This window comes from Triturus cristatus, chromosome 2_2, assembly GCF_964204655.1.
Source record: "Triturus cristatus chromosome 2_2, aTriCri1.1, whole genome shotgun sequence".
NCBI lineage: Eukaryota > Metazoa > Chordata > Amphibia > Caudata > Salamandridae > Triturus > Triturus cristatus.
This window is the reverse complement of record NC_140582.1, coordinates 334,121,993-334,149,948: the sequence shown is the minus strand read 5'-3', so window position 1 is coordinate 334,149,948 and position 27,956 is coordinate 334,121,993. Positions and strand designations below refer to the sequence as shown.

At 47.0% G+C, this 27,956-nt stretch overlaps 1 protein-coding gene across 1 annotated transcript in view; it reads right to left on the bottom strand.

The window, feature by feature from the left end:
- PPA2 (inorganic pyrophosphatase 2) overlaps positions 1–27,956 on the bottom strand; it is a 360,440-nt gene that overhangs the window by 193,753 nt on the left and 138,731 nt on the right. The window contains exon 6 of the mRNA XM_085641413.1: positions 7,916–8,002. Within this exon, the coding sequence (XP_085497539.1) occupies positions 7,916–8,002 (87 nt within the window). The remainder of the gene's footprint in view (positions 1–7,915; positions 8,003–27,956) is intronic.

Sequence of the window (27,956 nt, the reverse complement as noted above, 5' to 3'; positions counted from 1 at the left end):
GAATAAAGATCAAAATTCTCTGCACCGACTTCAGAGTGCACTGTGCATTTGGTCCAAAATAGAGCATTTTTAGGTGCTGTTGCAAAACTACATTCCCATATGTGATCTGAGATTCAGCTGTGCAAAAATACTTGACCAGATCAGATTTAAATCTAAAATTCCATTGCGGAAAATAAAAATTAGTCATGGCAGCTCTTAAACTTGCTGTGCCCACATCCTAAAACTCAATCCCAACTAATCCAAGTTAAAATGTTGGCTTCATAATCCCACACAGCAGCCTTCGATCAAGGTTCCAAACGGGATGCGAACATCAAATCACCAAAAAATGCTATTAAACACCAGCTCTACTGCTGTTAGCTCTACAAAATGCATTACAAAACAAATAAATAAACGGGTTACCTGCATTATTTTCCATATATTTCTTCTGTTCTACTGTTGGCTACATTTCAAATTCAGTGTCTGCCTGATGTGGTCTATCATGTGTATCTCGGACGGATTGCACCTGGCAGCAAACACCCCTACTACCATGGTTTTAATGGCATTAGTCTATTTATGCCAAACTGCTGAGTGCACATACTCTCAACAGTTCAACAACAAAACTATCCAAATTAGACTTCAAATCCATGGTAAAAAGGTTACTCATAGACCTCCGTCCATAACGTCCGCCATCATCGCTACTTCCTTCGTCCAATACCTACCAGGAAACAGCTAGCCCTACTCCGAACCGGATCCAACTGCACTACCAAACCATGAGGATCATCACAGAATCTGCTGAACACAGCACTGTGCTTGAGGTAAGGGTCGGTTCTCTCCTGGGACCAAAGAGGTTAACTGATGCTACCTCTAAAAACCTACTGTAAAACAAAGTCTTGTTAATGAACTCCAGAACCCCAAGTACAAGAGAGGAAAGAACTGATGGACAATCCCACATCAGCAAATATCCACTGTTGGAATACTCCAAGCTGAAACATCCCTAGATTCTTTTGTCCAGTAACCAAAATTGCCTTCTCCCAGTAAGTGTCTAGTTGGACTAGATTTCTTTTTTAAATTAATAGTAACAGGATTGTAGTCATGGAATAGCTTGGAATATATATTACCATTTTATCCAAGTGGTTGTGCGTTTGTTTGTTGGGCATTAACTGACTGCATTGACCAACTATGCAAACATACTACTGTGTGACTGGAGTATTTGTGTTGGGAGTGGGAGCAAAAGTTATTCAGAAAACGTTTTCTTTGAGTTCAGAATGCATTGGCTGCCACTCAAGGTCACTGAAGCGGTCAAAGTGTGGGACTCCAGTCACTTTTTTGGGAATCATCCTTTTAGAAGCTACGCCCAAAAGGTGTGAAGAGCTTAAAATGATTCTGGATTCAACCATGTCATTCAGGTGTTGATGCTGCAGTACAGTTTACATCCAATAGCACAGGGATGGTAATGATAGGTTATTCCTTCTGTTTTAAACTAGATTGTGATAGGAGGTTGAACATAGGAGGTCTCGATCAATCAAAGGATAACAGGTATATGTGCAGACATGTGCAACTGCAGTACATACATCTGATTTGACAAAATCTAATTTGATAACATTTGAGCCATTCATATGCGAGTAGGTGTTTATCTCAGTCATGGAGAGCAGAATTGATCTGTTATAGAGAAGATAGATCTGAGGGTTGGATAAGGATTGAAAGAGATGATGGTGCGGATGCTTTGGACTGATAAAGTTGGAAGAGAAGGCCAGCATCTGGCTATGGCACATCCTTTTAACTCATCTGAGTGAAGCATGTCGTGCACATGACTTGGATGAATGAAGGCCATCATAAGGGAGTGGTCATGCCTCTTTTCTTAGGTGTGAAAGATCTGGAATGAGACCCCTCACATGGTCATACCTGTACAATTACAATTTCCATGGTATGTGGAGGTGTGTAAGTGTACATAACCAGTGAGTCTCTAACAGGTAAAATGTCTAGTTCAAAAGTACATATGTAATATATGAATGTATTCCAAAATTCACCTGTGATGTTTGCTCTCCTTATAGCTCGAATAGATGTCAATGACACCTTAGGGCCGAGGTAAGGCCAAAGAGGAGGACAGTAATCTGAAAGTTTTCTACCATGAACTGAAGAAGATGTCTGCGGGACTGCTGAACAGTCACATGAATGTGTGTGCACTTCAAGTCGAAGGAAATCATTCAGTACCCCAGATCCAAGGCAGCAAACTTGTTCTTCGAATGGAAAGTGTTCATGAATCAAAGACCAAATATCAGCCTAAGCCCGATGGCGGTTTTGGGCACCAAAATGTACTGGGAGTGACACCGTGCTCTCCTTTCCAAGGAACTGGTGGTATAGAATGCAGAAACAGCTTTTTCTCCAAATGTCTAGAGCTGTCAAATGGCAGATCTGCAAGGTATGCCTGGTGGATCCCGGCGTGGTGGAGTCGGGTTGTCAGGGTGCGATGGCAGACGGTGTCGAATGTGGCCGACAGGTTGAGGAGGATGAGGGCGGCCGTTTCACCGTTGTCCAGCAGGGTCCTGATGTCGTCGGTGGCTGCGATGACGGCAGTCTTGGTGCTGTGGTTCGCTCGAAATCCGGACTGCGATGGGTCGAGGGAGTTGTTCGTCTCGAGGAAGGTGGTCAGCTGTTTGTTGACGGTTTTCTCAATGACTTTTGCTGGGAAGGGGTGGAGCGAGATGGGGCGGAAGTTCTTGAGGTCTGTGGGGTCTGCGGTGGGTTTCTTCAGGAGGGCCCTGATCTCCGCATGCTTCCAGCTCTCCGGGAAGGTGGCGGATGCGAAGGAGTTGTTAATGATGTCCCGGAGTTGGGGTGCGATGATGGAGTCGGCTTTGTTGAAGATGTGGTGTGGGCAGGGGTCGGCTGGGGAGCCGGAGTGGATGGTGTTCATCATGTGCGTGGTGTCTTCCGTGCTGACGGGGTTCCAGGTGCAAAGGGTGGTGGTGGGGGGCGTTGACTCGGTGGATGGGTACGTGGTCTGAGCGCTGAAGCGGTCGTGTATATCGGTGATCTTGCGGTGGAAGAACGTGGCGAGTGAGTCGCAGAGGTCTTGCGATGGCGTGATGTCGTTGTTGCTGGCGCTGGGGTTGGAGAGCTCTTTGACGATGCTGAAGAGTTCCTTGCTGTTGTGGGTGTTGTTGTCCAGTCGGTCTCTGAATGCTATCCTTTTGGTGGTGCGGATCAGCTGGTGGTGTTTGCGGATGGCGGTCTTGAGGGCTGTCATGTTTTCTGTTGACTGGTCGTTGCGCCAAGTTTTTTCAAGGGTTCGGCAGGATTTCTTGGAGTCTTTGAGATCGTCGGTGAACCATGAGGCTTTCTTGCTGTCGGGATTGCTTGGAGGGTTCTTCAGTGGTGCAAGGGCATCGGCGCATTTGGTGATCCCCTGTGTGAGGTTGAGGGCTGCTTCGTTGGGGTCCGTAGTGTTGGAGGGTTGGTTTTGGCTCAGGGAGGTGGTGAGCTGGTCGGTGGTGATCTTGCTCCAGCATCTACGGGGAGCTTGTTGCGGGCGGTGGCGAGTCGTGGTTTTCCTGAAGTTGAAGTGGATGCAGCTGTGATCGGTCCAGTGAAGTCCGGTGTAGTGGCTGAAGGAGATGTGGTTGCTGGAGGAGAAGATGGGGTCAAGCGTGTGGCCGGCGTAGTGGGTGGGGGTGTTGACCAGTTGCTTGAGTCCGAGATTGGCGAGGTGGTCTAGCAGGGTGGTGGTGTTGTTGTCCTTGTTGTTCTCCAGGTGGAAGTTGAGGTCCCCTAGGAGGATGTAGTCGGAGGAGGCGAGGGCGAGCGGGCTGATGAAGTCTGCAATGGCTAGGCTGAATTGAGTGCGTGGTCCCGGGGGTCTGTAGATGAGGGTACCTCTGAGGGTGGTCTTGGGGTCGGTGTGTATCTGGAAGTGGAGGAGTTCAGCGGCGGTGAGGGTGTCGTCGGTGTTGGTCGTGATGCGGATGGTGTTTCTGTAGACAATGGCGATGCCGCCTCCGGCTTAGTTGATGCGGTCCCTCTGGGTGATCTTATAGCCGTCCGGGATGGCTATGGCGATGTCGGGGGCTGAGGAGGCGTTTATCCAGGTTTCCGTGAGGAAAGCGACGTCCGGCGCTGTTGTCTCGAGGAGGTCCCAGAGTTCGACGGCGTGCTTGTGGACGGAGCGGGTGTTGAGCAGGATGCACTTGAGGTGGTTGTTGTTGGCGCCTGTTCTGGCGGGCGCGGTGCAGGTCCGGAGGCAGGTGAACTTGCAGGCGTGGCAGGTGAAGGCTCCATGGGTGCGTTTCGGGGTGGCTCTGTAGCAGGCTGGCTGTCGGCCGGTGTTGAGTGCGTGGAGGGCGGCGTCGTCGTATCTCCGTCGGGTGGGTTGGCTCCGGCGGGGGCCAGGGGTCCTGGCACTGGGCGCGGTCCAGGCGCGGACGGGATTGCCTTAGGCACGCCTTCGGCGCGCCAGCGGCGCGGCCGCTGCGTGGCCTCCATATAAGTGGTAGTGGGAGGGAGGAGCAGCTGGGAGACGGGAGCAGGGTGGCGAATGGGACAGCGGGGGGCGTGGCCGCAGGGTGCAGCGGCGGGAAGGTGGACTGGGGGAAACGGGGGAGGGGGGCACGGGCAGGAGCGTGGGACCTGGGAGCGGGGTAACAGAAGAAAACGGGTCACAGGGGCACAAACAAAGAAGAAATAACGGGGGTCACCGGGGCAGAGACAAGGCGAGGGGACCAGGAGCGGGGTAACAGAAGAAAACGGGTCACAGGGGCACAAACAATAGCGAGAGGACAACAGGCGCAGGGGGCTTACTTGGCAGCGGTGGGTACTGGCAGGCAGCAGCAGAGCACAGGAGGACCGTGTGGCGGCTGGGGGGGCGACCTACCTGCTGGCAGGGTCAAAGGTCGCTCCCTTCAGCGCTGCGCGGCCTCCATATAAGTGGTAGTGGGAGGGAGGAGCAGCTGGGAGGCGGGAGCGGGGTGGCGAATGGGACAGCGGGGGGGGCGTGGCCGCAGGGTGCAGCGGCAGGAGGTGGACCGGGGGAAACGGGGGAGGGGGGCACAGGCAGGAGCGTGGGACCTGGGAGCGGGGTAACAGAAGAATACGGGTCACAGGGGCACAAACAAAGAAGAAATAACGGGGGTCACCGGGGCAGAGACAAGGCGAGGGGACCAGGAGCGGGGTAACAGAAGAAAATGGGTCACAGGGGCACAAACAATAGCGAGAGGACAACAGGCGCAGGGGGCTTACTTGGCAGCGGCGGGTACTGGCAGGCAGCAGCAGAGCACAGGAGGACCGTGTGGCGGCTGGGGGGGCGACCTACCTGCTGGCACCCAAAGTCTGTTGTACCCAGACTATCAAAACATACTTAGAAGTCTTATCTATCATGGATTGTTTGTTCAAATGCACTCCTAAATTTCTCCATTTTATCGGCCATATCCCACAGGGCATGTGCATGACACCTTAGCAGACAGAGAGCATTCAGGAATCTCATTGCGAAAGTGGTAGATGGGAAAACCTTCTCTCCAAACATATCAATGTGTGTTAACTCTCTGTCCAGCGGGGCAGTGGGGAACAAATTAGCTTTAACCTTACTTCTTGAAGACCGAACCACAAAGATCTAAGGAGCCGGATGTTGGGTACCAGGAGCAGGCCTATGATGCCTAGTTACAGGACGACTCACCTGAGGAGCCGAGGACAGCTTAGACCCGGCCACTGTTCATGCCTTTGTTATAAACTTATTAAACGGCAAAGAAGTTGCAGGCCCCAGAAGCAAGATCTTGGTTAGCAGATTTCCCTTGGTTTCTATCATGGGCAACTAAAAGTGCAACATTTCTGTGGCTCTGCGGACAACCACTGCGAAAGAAGCATTCTCCTTTGTAGGAGGCACAGGAGGGAGTGCAACTGTCTCACCAAAACATAAACAGCCCCTAGCATTTTGGATTCCTAAATACTTGCCAGCATCAGTGTAATGAGGGGAGAGGGAATTATCTGCTTCCTTGTCACAATCTTCATCATAAAGTACATTCTGAAGGGCCTGGGCAGCATCAGAAAGCAATCCAAATAAAGTCACCAGGTTCCGGTAACACTGATGTCTTAGAATTAACACTGCCTGGGAGTCCCCCCCAGACCGGGTGCTGAGCTTTAGTTATTTCATAATGAGGCATTGACCACGCTCAGGCTGAAGTCAGCTCCAGATCGAAACAGGTGTACGGGTTGGATCTTGGCACCTCTGGAGACGAGGCTGATGTCAAAGTGGTCAGAACTGACATAGCCTTCAGCGCAGGAGTGGCAGTATGACTGGGCGTTGGCTGAGGGCCAGGCAGGTATCCAAAAAGTGTCCGCTGGCATTGGTAGAGGTCCCACTGGATCCATGGGCCCAAAGGTGCTCCAGAGGAATCTAGAATCATCTGGGATAGTTGCAGCATGGCCTCCTTGAAAGCTTCTTTCTGCAGCAAGGTTTATTATGGCTCAGGTTGCTTGTGGCATGTCAGAATCAACCTCAGAATAGGCTTAGATTTGGACAAGGGAGGTGGAGTTGGATCGTTCAAGTGCCGAATGCACAACTTCTCCCCGGAGTGGGAAAGATGGCAGGCAGAAAAATCCAGACTAGGCTTCTTTTGCTTATAGCCAGAAGTGTCTTTGGACTGCGGCTTACCATAGGATGGTGACTAGCAGCAGGGTCGGGATCTGAATCCGAGTGGGCATGGGACTTGGAGCAGACCTGGGCCTTGTAGCGTAATCTTTCTCATGCTCGGATTTGTATAACTTAGCCCTCCTGCTTCCTGGTGGCCTTGAGGTGCATTAGTGAGCATTTGTCACAGGACATACAGACATAGACAGACATCGTATGGGGCCAAAACCAACATCTGCTTCCTGTAGTCGTGGCACTGTTTGAAACCTGTGGTCTTTTGGGGAACAGAGTTTTAGAGCACTGAAAAACATTTTGGAGTCAGTAACACACTAACAAAAAGTATGAAACCATAACTCTAGAGCCGCATCAAAAGGGCACAGAAAGAAAGGAGCGGACTTCAGCACGCAGTGGTGGCGCCTATATAAGTCTACTTGCTTCTACTTCCCAAGATGATATGAAGCTGCTGTGGAGTCCGATATCACGACCCCACTCGTGAGTTTGGAGTAACTGCAGTATCTGCAGGTGATCTTCCGACTGAGAAGGAGCTATATGGGGAGAAGCCTGCTGACAGAGAAGAGCATACCCTTTTTCTATAACCTGTAAAACACAGTGGTCTGAAGTTATGGTCTTCCAGACCTGCATAAAGCAAGACACCCTACCTCCTACCAGCTACACATGCTTCTTTAAGGGGTGCTAGCGCATGCTCTCGCAGACTTGACCTAAAAACGTTATTCTGCAATACACTGAATAAAGAAAAATCCAGGCACACACCCACCTAGTTGTAGATGTTTAGGATGCTCTGTTCACAAAAGACACTTTGTATATTTGATTCATTATCCAATGTATTTAATTTTCGTTCTCTCAAACTTAAAGTCCAGTTCCAAACCTATGCATGTGGTGCATCCTACTAAATTCAAGCATTTCCTAAACAAAAGGTTGGCCCTTTTTAATCTTCACTTCGCATAGAAGCTGATCCTGATAGCTATACTTATTGTATCCTTCAGGCTGTTAGAAGGAGGTATTCACCTATGAAACAATTCATTAACAGTGCTTAGTTCTTTAAATCCAAATTTTTCTTCATTAAATATGATTGTTTCTCCTCAACAATGCAAATGACTGATAGACTGAGCAAATTAACCTAAAACAATATTTTTCGGTTACGCTTAGTGCTAATAAACAACAGTAACAGCATAACATTTTTTAATCTGCAGCCCTTTTCAGAAAGAAGCCCCAATGATCATTCGCTCACAGGGGGGTTGCGAGAGCTGCATCAGAGGCTGCAAGTTAATCTAGAAATAAGAAGCGGTCACTGAAACGCACCTTTGAGCCAATTTCACATACATCGATGGGGTCATTATCCCCACAGCAGCCCGTTTCTTTATCCGTGTGATGCGGGTCTTCCCAGGTCTGCGAAAGGAAACCAGCAAATACGGTTAGGAGCCGACACGGCTAGAAGCCTTCACTTCACAGATCTAGACTACGACACAACACAGAGACATTCATGTCTGTCCAATAAACATCATACTGTAAGCAGGCAGTGCATATCTGGAGGGCAGCCATTGTTGTAAATCAAAGTCCAGACTGGTGAAGGAACCACAAACTATATTGAGTCTCATCAATAAGGGAGCTCATCCAGAATAAACGTCCCAAACTACAGTTAGATCTAGTCATGGACCAACATTCCAATGGGCAAACCAACACACTGAGCGGGAGGAGGAAAATGGAAAAAAGAGAACAGAGGCAAAAATGGTAAAAACATTGTGGTTGGCCACTACTAAAATGCGCACACTACATAACAGCCATGTTATCAGAAACTTGTTCTTGTAAATGGCTTGCCCTGGATGCCTCTTTACAGGATAATGGATTTGAAATGGATACTCTCTGTCCTGATGTACTGACGTACTAGCAGAGTAACACCTGGTCCCGACGACGATGTCTGGGCAGATGGTGATCCCCTGCTTATCCCTGGTCTCTATAAAGGAGGAAATTGAATGGCAGCTGACAAAGTGCATTCTCTCCCGCCTTCCACATCTTCCTAAGGTCTCCACAGACATGGAGGATATAAGGGAGGCAGGTGAAACCCCGGTGCCACCAACCACCATTTTGTTTGCCTGGCCAGGTATGTGCAGACTGACCTAGGGAAGAAATATCTTTCTGGGCTCCATCAGGGCTGCTGTCAAGAGAGCTCTCACAGACCTACTGTTAACAAGGTGTGTGCTCTCAGCTCTCACAGGAAGAGGAGAGAAAGGCGCTGGAAGTGAGAGGGAACACACAGAAGGAGGAGGCAGGTGTTGCTGGGATATCAGGTAGAATTTTCTTTTTTTGAAGAGGGGGAGCTACTGATGGACATCGGGCATAGGGACCGGAGCTCATATAAATTCCTCAAAGCGCATAAGGTGGCTTGTGTTATGAATTTTAGCTCTTTGGATCTGGTTTCCTTTCCAGGATAGGGTCCTAACTACTCCCAAGGACCGAATCCTTCATGCTTGCATTATCCAGAATTCTATCTTCCTTTCAATTGCCCAATAGTGCAGCACAGTAGGGCCAAAGCCTCACATGGCTGTCCTGCTTGCAGTGCGTCTGTAGCCTCACCCTCACAAGGCTTGACTGGCTGAAGATCTTTAGTAAACTTCCATATCATTCATTTTCGTGTACTGTTTGCGGTTAGTATGAAATCAGAAACCTGCAGGCACTTTCACTCATTCAGGCATACCAGGCGTCTCATTTGTTTTTCCTGGAAAACAGATTGCACTGCATACCCCTGCTTCCTGGACAAACCAGCTTTGGCAGCCCTATAAAGGGGAATGCATTTTCCTGCAAACACACCACGTGCGAGGCCTACTGTCCATGTACACTTCCTATATACTTCTCTCATACCACAAAGAACACGTCCTACATCAAATAAATTCGGCTGAAGTTTGGATAACAGGCCAGCGGAAGGTGGAAGAGTATGGTGTCAGTATGTGAGGTATAGTCTTTTTTTAACAGAGGAGACTACTGAGAAAAGAAGCCAGGAGATCATGGACTAGGGTAAAGGGGCTTTAGTGAGCCCGAACAAAGATTATTCCTTTTAAGCACACTGCGGATTACACATGCCTTGAGTTCCCGCTTGTGGTTTAGAGCGCCAAGTCTAGAGTGGGGCTCACCCCAAGGAGAATGGGCAGGGTCCCATTCTGTGCTTTATGTCAGCCACCGAGTGTGAAAGCCCTATCAAGTGGTGACCAGCAGTGACCTCAGTATGCTGATAGCCCAGGAGAATCGCCCGCCAGTGGCTGAACATTATTCTCATTTATGTATTTATCCAATATGTAAAGCATGCAATTGCCAGAAAAGGCATCCATGTGCTAACAGAGGTGGTGATACCAAATAAGATATAGTCTCTTAAGTTGTCTTCTTCTGCAGTCCTGCATAGACACATAAGAGATAAGAAAAGACAATAATGCAGCCTGAAAACACTAGGCTACTCTGGCCATTACTTCATCCTGAACAGAAAAGGATAGCCAGGTAACAGTTACATTTAACTATTTTACTAAGTTTCACACATAAAGAAACTCCCCTTCACAAAAATCCCTTTTTCATGATAGAGATGAAGGGTTGGACAGACAAGCCCCATAGGCTGCCATTATATGTCTGTAAATAGATACCGTGCCATTAAGAATCCTTCCAGAGACCCTCGGTATCCCATGATGCACAGCCAAAGGCCAGTTACTTTCAGTTCTTTTTGAAGGCGTATAAAGTAAGGCCTTTTGCATTCAGGATATCACTGTTTCATCGACCGGGGAGGAGGGCGGTTTGCTTATGACGATCACAGACATACCCCTACTACAGAACTGGAGTTACAGGTAAGAAACTACTCCTTCTGTAGTAGGGGATCTCTGTGTATAGTCAATCATGTGAATAGAATGGCAAGCCCATCCCCAAAAAACAACCCCAGCGGTGGAAGAAACAACACACCCACTATTGTGCAAATAAATTGCTCAGCGAAGCCTGCCCAACCTGAGCATCCACCCTAGCATCAGTGTCTAGGCTGTAGTGCTCAGTAAATGTATGGAATGACTTCCAAGTGGCAGCCTTACAGAATTCCGAAATAGGTACTTCACGAAGTAAAGCCACAGCAGCTGCTTTACCTCTGGTAAAGTGAGCTTTAGGCTTACTAATCAAAGGCTTGTTAGCATTCTGATAACACAGCTGAAAGCAGGAAAACAATCCACCCAGAATTAGATTGTTCGGAGATAGCTATACCTGTTGCGTCCTCATAACTAGCGTAGAGGAACTAAATGCCGTATAAGGTTCTTCACAACATAAACCTGAAGAACGCTGACCCTATGGGCAGAAGTTATGGCCACAAGGAAAGCCATCTTTTAGGGCAGATGCTGAAGAAAAACCCTATGGAAGGGTTCAAATGGTTCCTTCATAAGTCGTGACAGAACTACACACAACTCCCAGGGAGGCGAAGGACGCCGAATGGAAGGAAACACTTACGTCCATCCCTCAAGAAAATCTCAGATGACTGGGATTTTTAAAAGAAAACAAATTTGTGAAGTACATTCCCTATAAGCAGTCAAAGCTGCCAGATGAACATCGATGGAATGGTATCGAAGACCAGAGCGAGCCAAGAGTAGGAAGTAAAGAAGGAGGACATCTTCTGTACAGAAAGTAGGAACCTTAAGTCCTTAAAAACACCCTAGAAGGAAAATCTGGACTATTATGCGCATAGGACATGCGTGTAGATGGAAGTTTGACCTTTTTTTTTTATTTAATTTTTTTATATATACCTCCAGAAGTCCTGACGGAGATTCAAACATCCGCGCTATACTAATTCAGGAGCCATGCCGCTAAATGTAACAAGAGGCTGGAGTGCACCACCTGTCTGCCGAACTTCTTCAGAAGGTCCGGCCAGCACGAAAGACGGAGAAAGTGGCAGAAGAGATCGGTGGAGTGGGTCTGTGAACCACCACTGACGGGGCCACTCTGGAGCAACGAGGCTCATCTAGGCCTGCCAGCGAGTGAGAGCTTGAACAGCACTGTCGGAATCAGGAAAATTGGCAGAAAAGCGTAGAGAAAAAAACAGCCTGACCAACCGACACATAGAGCCTTCCCCAGAGTCCCTGGGTGGCAGAACCTGAAGGCAAGTCGTGGCCTCTGCTGTTTACTGCGATAGAGAACCGATCGATTTCCGTAGTACCCCATCTTTCGAATATGTCTTGCCCCATTCAGTCGGGCAAGACCCATGTGTGGCGCACGTGAATGAGTCTGCAGAGAGCGTCTGCCTGAGCATTCTGAACCTGAGAAGGTGAGTTGCCATGCTGGTCAGGTTCCGACAACACTCGAGATCTGGATGCCCCAGCTTGATGGGGCAGAACACTGTCGTTGTATGGACCATCTGGACAAGCACGAAGCAGGTGTGAAAGGACGGCTGGAAGGCTTTCAGCGCCACATCGACTGCTCGAAGATCCAGGATGACCATGTAGTACCCGGACTCTTTCGGGAACCATGTGCCTTGTATCTAAAGATGGCCAGAATGCGCACCCCAGCCATGTAGAGAAGCAACCATCACTATGGTATGCATGGGCATCTATGTGCTGGAAGGGAATCCCCCGGAGATTTCGTGCAGAACACCACCAGCGGATGAGCCGTAGAGCTTTTCGTGACAGCTGAATCCTGTCTTTTCAAACCCCCAGCATCTGGTCCACTGATCCTCAAGACATTCCTGCAGGGGTCCCCTATGGAGGCGTTCATCTGGAGAGAGGAAGACACAAAACCATAAAGCTCAGGAGAGACGATACCGTTCCCACCGTGGGGGAGGGCCTGATCCTGACAGCTTCGGCCTTCCGAAGGATCGATGAGCATCTCTCCTCCGAAGGACACATATTTGCTGTGTGTGCGTCGAATAGTGGCACCAAGGTGCTGTAGACAGGGTACAGGGGCCGAGACAGACTTCGTGAGGTTGCTGTGGAGTCCCAAACGAAGTAAGAGATTGGAAGTCCAATTGAAATGCAGGTGTGCTTCCCGAAAGTAGCTGCCTTGATCAACCAGTCGTCCAGATACGGGTAGACGAACACTCTAATCCTTCTCAGATGCGCAGCCACTCCGGTCTCGTGTTTGAAAAATGTCCGAGGTGTTGACTTCAGGCCGAAAGGCATCACGAAGTACTGATAATAGTTGTTGCCCACTGTGAAACACAGGAACATGCGACATTTTCCCCACTATGGGTACGTGAAAATCTGCGTCCTGCAGATCTATTGCGCATAGCCAGTCTCCCTGATGAAGTTGAGGGTAAATCTGATGCAGGGACAACAACCAGAGTGTTGTTTTTTTTTACTTTCGAACCCCTGTGTCGGCTTGTCGCAAGTCGAGAATGAGTCCAAACTCGTTCATGTCTGTCTTGCACACGAGAAGGAACAGTGAATACAGTCCTGTTCCATCCTGCCCCAGAAGAACCGGTTCTAACGCCCTTTCCTGTAAGAGGGTGTTGGACTCCCCCTATAACTCGCGTATGTAACGTAATCGAGTTGGAGGGATTGATGGAGGAGAACCTGTAAAACGTATCAAGTATCCAATGTGCACAATATTCAGCACCCAATGTCCTGAATTATTTTCTGCTACTCTGCCAAATGTTCTCGGACACAGCCCCCCCCCACCGGAGTGGATAACGGACGAGGGGAAGGAAACCCTTCAGGGCTTGGAACCAGCAGGGGCCTTGGTCCCTTGACCAGGCTGCTGGTTGGATCCTCCTCTCTTCGGAATGGAGGCCCGAGACCGCTCAAAAATCTGGGAGGAATTGAATTGAATTGAAGAGGCTCTTATATAGCGCATGGCTACTCGAAAGCATCCCAGCGCTCAACAAGGGTAACCCAAGGAAAAAATAGGAATGCCGTTAACTAGACCAGAAACATGACTTAAGTCCTCGGGAAGAGCCAGGTTTCAGCTTCTGCCGAAACACAAGCAGACAAGGCTCCTGGCGAAGCATCAGAGGAAGGGAGTTCCAAAGTTTGGATGCGTTTAATGAAAAGAGACGCCCACCAGAACGGGATCTCTTAATTCGAGGGATCACTACCAAGTTCTGATCATTGGATCGGAGATTTAGAGGGGATTTGTGAGGAATGACCACATTTTCCAAGATGGGGGGACCTTTCCCGTGGAGGAGTTTATGTGCCATACACAAAGATTTAAAGAAATCCCGCTCTTTCACCGGAAGCCAGTGAAGAGATTTCAGAGCGGGTTTAGCTGATGTACGGTGATTAACGCCCATTAGAAGCCTTGCCGCCGCATTCTGAACGACTTGAAGCCGTTTGGTCGTGGAGGCTGGTGCTCCTAAATACAAGGCATTCGCATAATCTATCCTGGAAAGGATCAGAGATTGTATTAGGATTTTTCTAGCCCTTTCCGGCAGTTGTGGGAGGATTTTTCGCATGGTTTTTAAAATCCCAAAACAGGTGGCAGCAACCTTCCTAGCCTGAGTTCTGAACGTTAGCTCCGCATCTAGCCAAAGCCCAAGGCTTTTAACTTCTGGTTTAGAAGTAGGGCCCGGCCCCATACACAGAGGCCAGAAGGTCGCGTTGTCAAAGCTAGCCTGCCGTCCCAGCAACAACAGCTCTGTTTTCCCACCATTCAGTTTAAGGTGGGATTGGTCCATCCAACATGCCACAGCTTCTAAACAGTTACGTAACTGCAGCGGAGACTGTCTGAACTGATTCAGGGAAAACACCAGCTGAGTGTCATCGGCGTAACTCACGAGCTGGACCCCAAAGGGGACCACTATCTCCGCCAAAGGGGCCATATACACATTGAACAATGTGGGGCTGAGGGACGACCCCTGTGGAACCCCACACTGTAAGGGGACCGGACCAGAGCAGTGATCATCCTCAAAGACCTTAAAAAATCTGTCCTCAAGGAAGGATTCCAGCCACTTAAGAGCCTTGCCCCTGATTCCCATATTGCTGAGGCGGGAGACCAGAATGTGATGGTTAACTGTGTCGAAGACGGCACTGAGGTCCAGGAGGATAATGGCTGCGCTGCCACCATCATCCAGAATCCTCCTGGCATCCTCCACTACCCTCAACAAAGCAGTTTCTGTTCCCTGTCCTTTCCTGAACCCAGTTTGTGATAGATGCAGCAAATTATTAGTTTCCAAAAAGGAAGCCAATTGTGAATTGACGAATTTCTCAGTCAGTTTACTAATGCCCGGTAATAGAGAAATAGGACGGTTGTTGGAAAAGTCCCCTGGATCCAAACTGGGTTTCTTAAGCAAGGCCCTAACCATTGCTATCTTCCATTCTCTAGGCACAATAGCTGAATTCAAAGAGGCATTCACCATATTCACAATTGGTTTGCTGACGGTGGAAAGGGCTGCATTCAAAATGCTCATCGGAGCAGGATCACATGGGGAACCACTCTTGATGGTATTCAGCAGAGTAGGAAAAAGATCTTCCCTAAGAGGAGAGAAGGAGGAGAGCCTGGGGTGGTCCGATAGATTGTGACTAATATGTGGCATTTGAGAGGCGATTGAAGATAGTGGGGGAAGCGTATCAATGATCTTTTTAATCTTAGTGCAGAAAAAGGTCGCCAGTTCTTCACATCGACTGCCTGCTTCGTCCGAGTCAGGCCGTGAGTCGGGGACTTTAGTCAGCAATTTCACAAATCTAAATATTTCCCTGGGAGCATTAGCAGAGGACTCGATTTTACTGGCAAAGAAGGCAGGTTTGGTATTCATCAGGGCGGTCTTGTATTTCTTTAGAACCGCTCTGTATCTGCTTTTTTTCCCCCACTAAACTCTCTCCTCCATTGCCTCTCTTCCCTTTTACACTCTTGTTTAAGAGCTCTCAGCTCCTGATTAAACCAAGGATGCTTGGTAATAACGCCGCTGGAAAGGGCGGAAGGTCTTAAGCTGCTCTAGATTTCTCCAAACCTACAGCCTTCAAAGTCTCCACTTCGGTCCTCATGTGGGCTACCTCGTCATCCGCATGGGAGACAAAGAGTTGCGCCAGAGAACGGGAGATTGGAAATACCCTGCTGTGCTGCATGCTTCAGAGGCGTCAGACGAATTCAAGCATGCCGCCGCAGAATAATACTATGGCAATACCCGGAGGCCGCCAGGAGCAAATTATCTGCTGCCGTGCCGACGAGTGGATTTGAGACCATCAGGCCCTCACTGACTATCTCCTGTAAGTCTTTCCTCCTGTCTCGGGGCAGGAGAGCCACAAAATTGTTGAACGAACTCCCACTTGCAAGTCTTCCTACCCGCCGAATCCCTCTTACGGCTCTCCTCATCCAGTGGCACAGGGGAAGTCGGAGCCGTAACATGCTGTTTTCGTGCCGCCACCCCTATGACAAAGTCAGGAGTGAGGTCCACCCGGAGGAAGGCATCCGACTCCGGGGGGCAATAGTACTCCCATAACCTGGAAGGTGTCCAAACCCGGCACCAACGGAAGCAGTGGACGAAATTTTTGTCTCTTCCGTACAGTTTCAAACATCACTGATGTCAACTGTACAGGGAGCTTTGAAGCCAGAACCTCCTGGTAGGTGGAAATACCGCCAACCAGTGAAAAACCCTCTATGGGGGAAATTCATGAGAGTAGGAGAGAACCTCCCCGTACTCGCAGAAGATGTATCCCTGGCATGCCGGAACCGAGACCTTCCGTAACGGTGACAACGGGATCTTATGGAAGACAGCGGAGCCCATGCGACCGATGTCTCAAACAAGACCTTGTTCTTGGTCATCGAGGTTCCACGGGGGTCGTAGGCTGCGGAGCCACGGGCCCCTGAGGCTGAGGCGGTGGGTGGGAGAGCAGCCGGAGAGAATTCTGAGGTATCCCCGATGGTACCACCAGTGGAGGCGGAGCAGGAGGCGACCTAGATGATGAGTAGGTATGCAAATACTCCGAACTAGGCGAAGAAACCAATGTCCCTCGCTTACGAACTGGCCACGTAAAGTAGCCCCAGACTCCCCATCAGAAGTTCTCCTCGACGTCGATCCACTGCTCGACGTCGAGTCAACGTTGCCTGGAACGCGATGTCCCCGCCGACGATGATGGGTTCCCCACGGAGCGAGGCCCGGAAACGGGACCTAGACCTCGAGCGTCAGTATTGACCCCTTGACGTCTACCTTCTCATCGATGCGCACCTAGACGTTGACCATCCATGACGTCGACCATCCATGACGTCGACACTCCATGACGTCGACACTCCATGACGTCGACACTCCATGACGTCGACACTCCATGACGTCGACACTCCATGACGTCGACACTCCATGACGTCGACACTCCATGACGTCGACACTCCATGACGTCGACACTCCATGACGTCGACACTCCATGACGTCGAAGCTCCATGACGTCGAAGCTCCATGACGTCGAAGCTCCATGATGTCGAAGCTCCATGATGTCGAAGCTCCATGATGTCGACACTCCATGACTACGACGTCGACGCTCCATGACGTTGACTTTTCATGACGTTGACTCTCTCGATGTCGGCCGGGACCAGCAACGTTTTTCAGTCTTTTTGCTGCTGGGGAGCACCCCAGAGGTCGCAGCATGGGACTTGGTAGAGGATTTACCCTCTCCTTTCCCAGAGGCTGAAGAAGATGCCTACCGTCTTCCCAGCTCCAACCCAGGGAGCCGAATCTTCTCCCTGTCCGCAAGGTGCGCCTGGAAAAGATGTTACAGAGAAGACAGGTGTCAAATACATTAGACACAGGCAAACACAGAAAACAAACTCTGTGAGCTCCAGACTTGGCCTTTTTCCTACTGCAGTCAAGACACTTGCCAAACAGAGATAGCATTTTGACAAGAAAACTGCAGAAATTCTGCCAAAAAACCACAGCAGAATGTAGACAAGGGCCAAAGACGTCGAGTGAAACTACAAAAATCCAGAATTAATCACTAAAAGTGAATGAAAAACCAAAAAGGGAAGAGCTAGATGCTCCAGGGTCAGGCTAGCAGGAGCCGGAAAAAAGAACTGAAAGTAACTGGCCTTTGGCTGTGTATCATGGGATACCGAGGGTCTCTGGAAGGATTCTTAAAGGCACGGTATCCATTTACAGACATATAATGGCAGCCTATGGGGCTTGTCTGTCCAACCCTTCATCTCTATCATGAAAAAGGGATTTTTGTGAAGGGGAGTTTCTTTATGTGTGAAACTTAGTAAAATAGTTAAATGTAACTGTTACCTGGCTATCCTTTTCTATTCAGGATGAAGTAATGGCCAGAGTAGCCTAGCGTTTTCAGGCTGCATTATTGTCTTTTCTTATCTCTTAAGTGTCTATGCAGGATTGCAGAAGAAGACAACTTAAGAGACTATATCTATTGAAGTGCACCGGGGTCCACGCACATGGGCGGGACTATTAACATGATTATGGCTATACACAGAGATCCCCTACTACAGAAGTAGCAGATTACACAGTGAGAGGCTAGACTTGGCTTGTTAAAACATCCAACACTTGGGTCCATGAGGGTCATTTGTGTTCCCAGTAGAGACTTCTTCATCCTGAAAGATGTCTTCCTTTCCCTGCTGTAATACTGGGGCATTGTTAAGCCAGAGCCCTGTATAAAAGCCAAGCTGGTAGCACGGCTGCAAGATCTCGCTCATAGGATTTTATGTCAAGACCGGAGGCCAGCACGATGCATAATTTCTTTATTTCTGTTCCATGGCAGCCATTTTAAAGCCAACATATAAGTCACAGTAAACCTTCCAGAATCAGAACATCACACACTATATAAACCCCAGCACAGAGCCATCTTCCTCTTTTCAGTGCTGCTCCATGACAGATAATTATCATTCACATTAGTATGAGTAAGAATGATCATACCTTGCGGAGCAAACATCGCGCCACGCCAAATCTCTTTCTTGGCTCCAGGGCTCCAGGACAGAGAGTCGCCAGTAGTCTCCCTCGCCGCCTCCCACCACATCGAGGCCGCAGTGGAGGAGGACTACAGTCCCCAGCAGCCCTCCAGTACCCGCCCACATCCGCCGGAAAGCGCGCCGGAGGCGCTACTTCAGTAGAGGTTCCCCCCGCGTCGCGGGACGCGCGCGGGCGTCGCCGGGCAGAGCCCGGGCAGAGGGCGGGCCGTCTGTGGCCGTCCGGGGCAGGACGAGGCTGGGCTGGGCCCCCCCCCTTTGCATCGCCAAGCCGTACAGGTATTCACATAAACTATGGGGAAACGCACGATGAAGCCTATAGCTGTTAATACTGCTACCCCTATCGAGCTGCCATCATCGATTGATGTATTACTGGCTAATGCCCTTACCATGGTTACCAACGAGATTGCGGACACCGAACGCAGGATGTCCTTTGGACTTCCCACTACTACTACCTTGTCATGCTCCCAGCCCCTTAATGAATCACCTACTTTGGGTCTCCCCCTCTCCCCTACAGTAACAGTTATTAAACCATCAGCCCAATCTGACATTGTAACTTCTATTACTGATACAACCAGCTTGGTGACTGTACCTGTAACTGTCCAATTAGCGGAATCCGCACCAGACAAAACAACATGTCCCATCACAATAACAAGGGAGAAACGTAAGAGAGGCCCAGTGAAATGTTCCATAAACAAAAGGAAGCAACCAAATCACTGTAGAAACCAACCAACCCCACAAAGTTTATGGAACAAAAATAAAGGAGATGACTGTGAAATAGTGTTATCAGGCTCCATTGTGGACTTATCATCGCAACTGTCACCATCGGATGAAGGAGCGGGAAGACCCACCGTCTCTGTTTGTAGACTAGAGTCTCCTGCCCGGGATAAGGGTATATGTGAGGCCCCTAGACTATGCGATGAGATCTTTGACAATTCGGTCAGTACCCAGACCGAGCATACTGACCGTAATAACCAATTCAAAGTCAATGGCAATCTGATTGAGACTATCGTTGATACCATTTTTAAGCAAGTTGAAATTCAAATAGCTAAGCAATTTAATCTTGTTTTTAAAAGATTGGACAAAATCGAAACCCTTGTAAAAAAAGAGGAAATTAAAAGGAAAGGCACTATGAGTGTGGATGTCGCCCGGGGTGAAAAAATTATGAACAAATTAGAATCATTATGTAATGATCTGAGGGAGGGAGGTTTGGCCACTATTGATGACTCTGGCCACAGTTACACTAAAAGCTTAACAGCGGTTAAAGCCGTCCCATCTAGCAGTACCTTAACCAATATCCAACCGCACTGACTAAGGGCCCAAATCATGACTCTTTTGGAGCAGCAGGAAGAGCTACTACTAATATTGTGAGCTCGGACGCTAATCCTACTATCACTCCATCAGTAACCCGAAAAGATAGGACAGGCAATAAATCGGAGAGTGTAAGCGCAAGCAGAGGTGCGACAGTAAGAAACAGCACCACTAACAATCTAGGACCATCACTCCACTTACCCCCAGAAGCCTGCCCATATGTTCTTGTGCTAGCTGGTGTACCAGCCCTTAATGAAAACCAAAGCGAGTCATGGCAACAATTGCACAATAAATGCATTGATTGGCTGACTAAACATAAAGGGGCAAGATGGAACATATCTAATGAGATTATATCAACCCGTCGGGTAAGCTGGGTGGGCCCACAACACAAAAATATCAGTGGGGACTGCATAGTGATTAACTTCCGACACCCGAGCTCAGTAAGATTCTTTTTAGACACACACAATACCTATGCCAGTACATCGACTGTCATAACTCTTCACCCACTGGGCCATTTTTATAGGCCCCCACACAGAATATTTCAAACGACCCCTAACACAATTCCTTTATTCAACAGATTCTCCGCTCTATCTGAATTAGGTAGCTTAGATTGACCACTATTAACTTCCTCCACTACACCGGATAAAGTTACTAGTACAATGTCTTTGGAAAGGGCAAAATTTATAAACACTCCTGAGCCCTGTCCAGATGGATTAACTTCACCCCTTGTAGTATGCCCCGACCTTCCCATTGCCCACTCTTCTCGCACCACTATTCCACCAATTGACACTCTTAGTATCATTAGTTGGAACATTGCTGGGCTCTCAAGCAAGATGAAAATTAAAGAGTGGGTTACATGGATAAGTCACTTTGATGTGGTAATGCTGCAGGAAACATGGTGCACATGTCCTCAATTACTGGAGGGTTTTTTCGCCCATAATCTTACTGCTTTGCCCTCCGTTTCGGGGCGACCAAGTGGTGGTTTATCCATCTGGGCAAAAGTTTCTAAAGACGTGAAAATTGAACCTTTACATGTGGTCAGTAAACATCTGATAGCTGTGAAATATGTTGCAAGGTTAAGAATTTGTCTTATAAACTTTTATAATAATGATTTTATTAACCATCCAAATCCTACTTTTTTGGAATTGTTTAATTTTATTGATGAAGTTGCAAATGGGGAAAAGTTTGGCCAATTTGATGGCATTTGTGTTGGTGGAGATTTTAATGCCCACACCCACCATACATCCCCGCCCTGTAGACGAGGTGTTGAATTATTGGATTTATTACATAGCAGGGATCTAGATGATGTAATGAGCCTATGTGGATCCCCTGAGGGAATTGAGCCGGCCCCTACTTACATTGGCCGTGGTAGTTCAACTACGATTGACTATATGTTTATCTCTTCCCTCCTTAGTGAAGTGTTATTTAGCTCTGAGGTTGTTAGTAGCCCATATAGCGATCATCTGCCCATAGTAATCCAACTTAAATCTATTAATAAACCTATAGGCCCTTATGAGACAGGAGCCCAAAATATTACTGTTTCTACAGATGGGCTCAGGATTGTCTGGAGAGGGATCGACAACCAAGAGATCCTATCTACTGTGATCAGGAATAATCCTCTGTTGATCTCCAAATGTTTAGCATTCGGTGGCCCCGACATAATTAAGTCTTTTTGTGATTTATGCACAGTTATAAAAAGGGCAATATCTAGACCGTCAAAAGAACACAATGTAACCGATCAAAGATGGTTTGATACTAATTGCTCGAGGGCCAATAGAGAACTCAGAAAGGCCTTGGCAGTAAAACCTCGAGATGTGTCCCTTGTCAGTTCACTACGCTTTAAATATAAACACGCACTAAAAGTTAGAACTGAGGAGCTTTTAATAAGCCACTGGGATAATCTAATTAAATCTGCTGCCCTAAAAGATTCAACTGGGTTTTGGAGAAACGTAAAGAACTTGAGAGCCCTGGGAAGTAACATCATCCCGATTAACTGCAATATCACAGGAGACTCTTGGGTCACCCACTTTTCGAAATTATATGCGGAAGTTGGAGACCATACCGAGGATAGTTTCCCAGATAGCACCATAGCTATAACACTAGAGGAGGTAGAGGAAGCTATTGGAAATAGTGCCGGTAACAAGGCACCAGGCCCGGATGGTCTGTCTATCGACCAGATTAAATCCAACATAAGTTTCTGGGCCCCCTTACTCTGTAATCTTTTTAACAACTTGAGTAAGAAATCTATCCCCTCGACTTGGTCCAGTAGTACTATCGTACCTATTTTCAAAAAGGGAAATAGGTTGGACCCGGGGTGTTATCGACCAATATCATTGATCGATAATACCCTGAAGGTCCTTGGCAGGGTCTTATTTGATAGAATTAGCACATGGGCAGATGACAACTCTATCATCCACCGCTGCCAGTTAGGCTTTAGGAGCAAACTTGGCACGGTGGAACAATGTCTGAACCTCAACCTTATAATGGCTAAATACACAAGAGCTAAACAATCCCCTCTGTATTTTGGGTTCATGGACCTAAGCTCGGCATTTGATTTTGTAAATCGTTCCCGCTTATGGTCCATTCTTTTAAATTACGGCTTAGATGAACCATTAGTCCACTTTTTGGCCAACCTCCATTGCAACCTGAAGGCCCGCGTCCGAATAAATAATGAAGGCGAGGTCTCAAATGAAATTTTAATAGGCAAGGGGGTCAGACAGGGCTGCGTTCTGGCCCCCTTGCTTTTTATATTATACATCAATGAATTAACCCACTCTTTATGTAACCTGACAAAAGACGTCCCTATGATTAACAAAAAACCAATCCCGGCGTTACTTTACGCGGATGATGCTGTACTTATAGGCCGCACCCCGAACGCCCTACGTATTTTAATCTCGGGATTTGTTGACTATATGTCTGACTTAGGTTTGTGCACTAATTACAGTAAATCTTTTATAATGACCTGTGGTCCTAAAAACTACAAAATCCCAAAGATTGTGATAGGCCAAAACTCCCTAAAAAGCACTTGCACTTTCCCATATTTGGGCCTGCTATTTTCTAATAGCGGCTCGTGGCAACCCCACGTTGCAGTGGGGAGAAATAAACTCTCAAAATCGATTAACTCTGTTATCTCTCTCCGTCAACCGCGCCAGGCGGACGTGGTTTCCAGCTTATTACAAATTTATCGGAGCCAATGTCTCCCAACTGGCACATACGGGGCTGAAGTTTGGGGGTTTTCGAACTGTTCCGAACTACAGAGAGAAGAGAACAGATTCTGCCGGAAAATTTTGGGGGGAGTCATTAGTGCACCAACTACTGTATGCCATAATGAATTAAAACTACATTATGTTGAGGATTTTATAAGAGCAAGACCCGCACTGTTCTGGTTAAGGGTCTGGAAAAACCCGGCAGCTTCCCTGTCCCGCGAGATTATTTTGGACTGTCTGAATTGCGAGAATGTCGACTTAATTCCCTGGATTAATGCGGTAGAAAAGAGCCTCATGAGTGTTAATTATGGTCATCTTTTTACATACCCCGACCAGATTGATGGCTCCCACAAAAATGTAGTGAGAAGGGCACTCTATCAGCATTACCACAAAGAGAGGGAAAGAGTAGATTTTGTGAAACCATCTATTATCAATTATTTACAAATCCAGGAATCATCTCTTGAATTCTCGACGTTACCTCAGCCCTATTTACGTAAAAAATTGGGCAGATGGAAGAGGACCTTACTCTTCAGATTCAGGGACCGGAGTATTATTAATCTTATCTGTTTTCCATTGGGTTACATCAAAAATCTGGAAAAATTAAATTGCCCATGTGACCATGGTGGAACCCAGAGTATGTTACACTTTATCTTTGGCTGTGGTTTTTACATGAAGTTTACAAGGCACTATTTAATCCCCTATTGTAGAAAACATGATTTGACCGACCTCAATCATGCTTATAGACATTTTTAGGTCTCGTGAGCCAAAGGCTCGAAGAGACATTTTATATGTGGGATTTTCAAAGTGCTACCCACACTTTTGGCTGGCCTAAACCTTGAGTGCACGAGATCACATGCATGTGCACAGCTGCTCCTCTGCTAATTGCATTCCCCCCTCCCTTCTCACCCAGTCCTTTGATGCTCTGCTCGATTACTTTCACTTTCGCCACTCTGACCCTTGCATTCCCCCCTCCCTTCTCACCCAGCCCTTTGATGCTCTGCTCGCATCTCCCTCCTCCCTGGGCGTGAAGGGAGACAGAGACATCATCCTTAATTGCTGTTTCCCCTCTGAGCCATCGGGTCCTGTGGACACGTTATTGATCAGCTCCAAACTCCGATACATTGCTCTCAAGTGACCATCTGTCAGAGGAAACAAGCAGCAGGCACTTAAATGACCTCTATACATAATTATGCTTTATTATATGCCACATAATTTTACACCACTCAATGCAACACAATTCCACGCCATGCTACACAATTCTATGTCACATAATTCTACTCCACATCACATAATGCCACTCCACATCATGCCACATAATTTGACAGAACACCACATAATTCAACAAAGTGTAACATAATTCCACTCCTCCCTACATGACTCCACTCCACACAATGGCATTCCACATCACACAATTGCACTCCAAGTTACACATCTGCCCTTCATGCCACACAATTGCTCTCCATGCTGCACAATTCCATGTCTCACAATTCGACTCCACACCACAGAATCCCACGCAACCAAGTTCCACGCAACGTAATTCAACTCCACACAATTTCATGCCATATATTACCCCTCCAAGTCACATAATTCCACTCCACCTATTTTCAATCCACTCCATACCACATCATTTCACTCCATGCCACATAATTCCACACCACTCAAGGCCTCGCAGTTCCATGCAACACAATTCCACATCTCATAATTCCACTCATGCAACAAATTTCTACTCACACAATTCCATGCCACATAATTCTACTCCATACCACATAATTCCACTTCAGTGCACAACATATAATTCCACATCATGCCACATACTATGCCACATAATTTCACTCCCTACAACATAATTCCACTCTGTGTCACATAATGCCTCTTCCCTTTCGTGCCACATAATTCAGATCAACATATTTCCACTCAACTCAATTCCTTGCCATGCGACACAATTGCACATCACATAAATCCATGCCACATAATTCTACTATATGCCACACACTTTCACTCCACACCACATAATTCCACACCACGTCACATAATTCCACTCCACATCACTTAATCTCACTCCACACTATTGCACTCCATGTCACACAGTGGCACTCCTCACAATTCCATGTCTCAAAATTTCACTCCATGGCACACAATTGCACGCCATACAATTTCACACCACACAATTCCATGCCAAAAAATTCTGCGCCACTTAAAGCCAATCCATGGCATGTAATTCCATGCCACACAATTCAAATCAACATAATTCGGCTCCATGCCACATAATTCCACGGCACGTAATTCCACTCAACACCACACAATTCATTACCATGTCACATAATTCCACTCCATGCTATATGATTTCCACTCCACTCAGTGACACTCCATGTCACCCAAATGCACTCCACATCACACAATTGCATTTCACGCCACACAATTCCATGTTGCACAATTCCACTCCAGTCAACACAATTACACTCCATGCAACACAATTCTGAACCACACAATTCAACTCCATGCCACCTAAATGCACTCCACCCTCATATTTCCAATCCAAGCCACATAATTCCACTCCATGTCGCATAATTCCAATCCTCTCAATGCCGCACAATACCATGCCAAACAATTCCATGCAACACAATTCTTCTCCACATAATTTCACGCCACCTAATTCTACTCTACACCACACAATTCCACTAGTCAACACCCCACAATTCCATGCCACACAATTCAACTCCATCCCACATAATTTCACTCCATGCAACATCACGACTCCACATCATGCTACATAATTCCACTCCATGAGACATAATTCCACTCCATACCACATAATTCCACATTGTACCACACTGTACCACCTAAATTTAATCTCCCCAAACCAACATAATTTCACACCACACAATTCCACACCAGACAATTCCAGGCCAGACCATTCCATGTCACATCTCATAATTCTACTCCACGGAGCATAATTCCACTCCTTGCCACCTAATTCTATGCCACACCACTTGATTTCACACCATGTCACATAATTCCACTTCACGGCACTGAATTCCTCTCCACACAATTGCACACCACGTCACATAATTGTAGTTCACGCCACACAGTAACATGTCTATCTCAGTGAATGCAAAATAATTCCACTCCACATAATTCCATGCCACATAAAGTGCTCTCCACTTCTCATAAATCCACACCACATAATTCTATTCCATGGCACACAATTGCATGCCACATAATTCCATACCACACCCCATAATTCCACACCACATCACATAATTCCACTCCACCCCCATACTTCCTCTCCGCAGAATTGCACTCCATGTGACACAATTGCATACCACGCCACACAATTCCATGTCTCACAATTTTCCTCAACACCCCACAATTCTAGGCCACACCACACAAATCCACACCAATTAATTCCATGCCATACCACATAATTACACTCCATGGAATATAATTACATGCCACATAATTCCACTCCACTATTAATGAATCCACTCAATAACATAATTCCACTTAGCGGCACATAATTCAAGTCCACCACATAATTTCATTCCATGCCACATATTTCCACTCCATTCCATGACACATACTTCCATTCCTCTCAACACAATTCCATGCCACACAATTCCATGCCGCACAATTCCACTCCACACAATTCCACACCACACCATATAATCCTACTCCACGCCATGCCAACTAATTCCACACCACATCCCTTAATTCCACACCATGCCACATAATTTAACTCCAGGTAACATAATTCATTTCCATACAATTGCAGTCTATGCCACACCACGCCAAAGAATTCCACATCTCACAATTCAGCTCCATGCCACACAGTTCCAAGCCACTCAACATACTTTCATGCCACATAATTTCACCCCACACATCATAATTTCACTCTGCATATTTCCACTCTACTTGACAACACGTAATTCTACTCCCCTCTACATTTGCAGAACAAACATTTGCAATGCAATAGGTCTCGCATTTACGCAAGTTTGAGCTACTCACATTACAAATAACAATGCCTTTTATTTTTGTTTTCTTTTTTATAACTTAAATAAAAGGCAGTGTCATTTACAATGCCAATATCTTAAACTCGCGTGAATGCGAGACCTATTGCATTGCAAATGCTTGTTTAATGTTGGGATCTGATGAATTAATTTTTAGAGTTAGCAATTTTCTTAATGCTATTGTATGCTCACGCAGGTCCTTGAGAATTGATTAATTTTATACCAAGATATGCACTTTGCACTTTAAAACATGATCTGCACTAACCTAATGTGTTATAACGTATTTGTCTTGTTTTCATAATACCTATGTTTATCCTTTGCTATACACTGCTATATATTGTATCTAAGGTGGTTTTATGCATTGTACAGTATAAAGGTCATTTGAGTTTTCATTGCTGTTTTTATAAATTATATTTGTAAATGATAAGTTGTGGCCCAAAATTGCAGTATTATATGTGTATTTTTTAAAATTTATTTTGTGCTTTTATGGATGGTTTTTGAAATCCGAATAAAGTCTATTTGAATTGAATTGAATTGAATTGAGTAAGAATGTTAGTAGAAATGCTGATGTAAACGTTTTTAATGTGATAAAAGTTATTACAAGTAAGTAATAGAAAGGAAAACGTATTGCAATACCCCAATTTGCGGAAGGTTAGAGCGCTAATTAGTTGTGCAGCCGTTTTGTTATTTGAGCTGATTTTTGCATAATAGGTGGAGAGAGTTTTACTTCTTTAATGTGGTTTAGAAGTCAAAGCTGTAGGGAATAGGTTTATAACCGTAATATAAGCGGGGCTGTCAGTGGCTGTTGGTTGAGCAGAGCTGTGCTTTTCAAACAGGTGCAAGCCGCTCCAAGCGCGCGTGGCCTCAGGCTCTCGTAGGTCCACAGTAGCGCTAGCATGGACCCTTGCAGGGAGGAACGACATGCTCGTTGCACGAATTGGATTTCCCTGTATCAGCAGTGCGCCCGCCGTGATTATG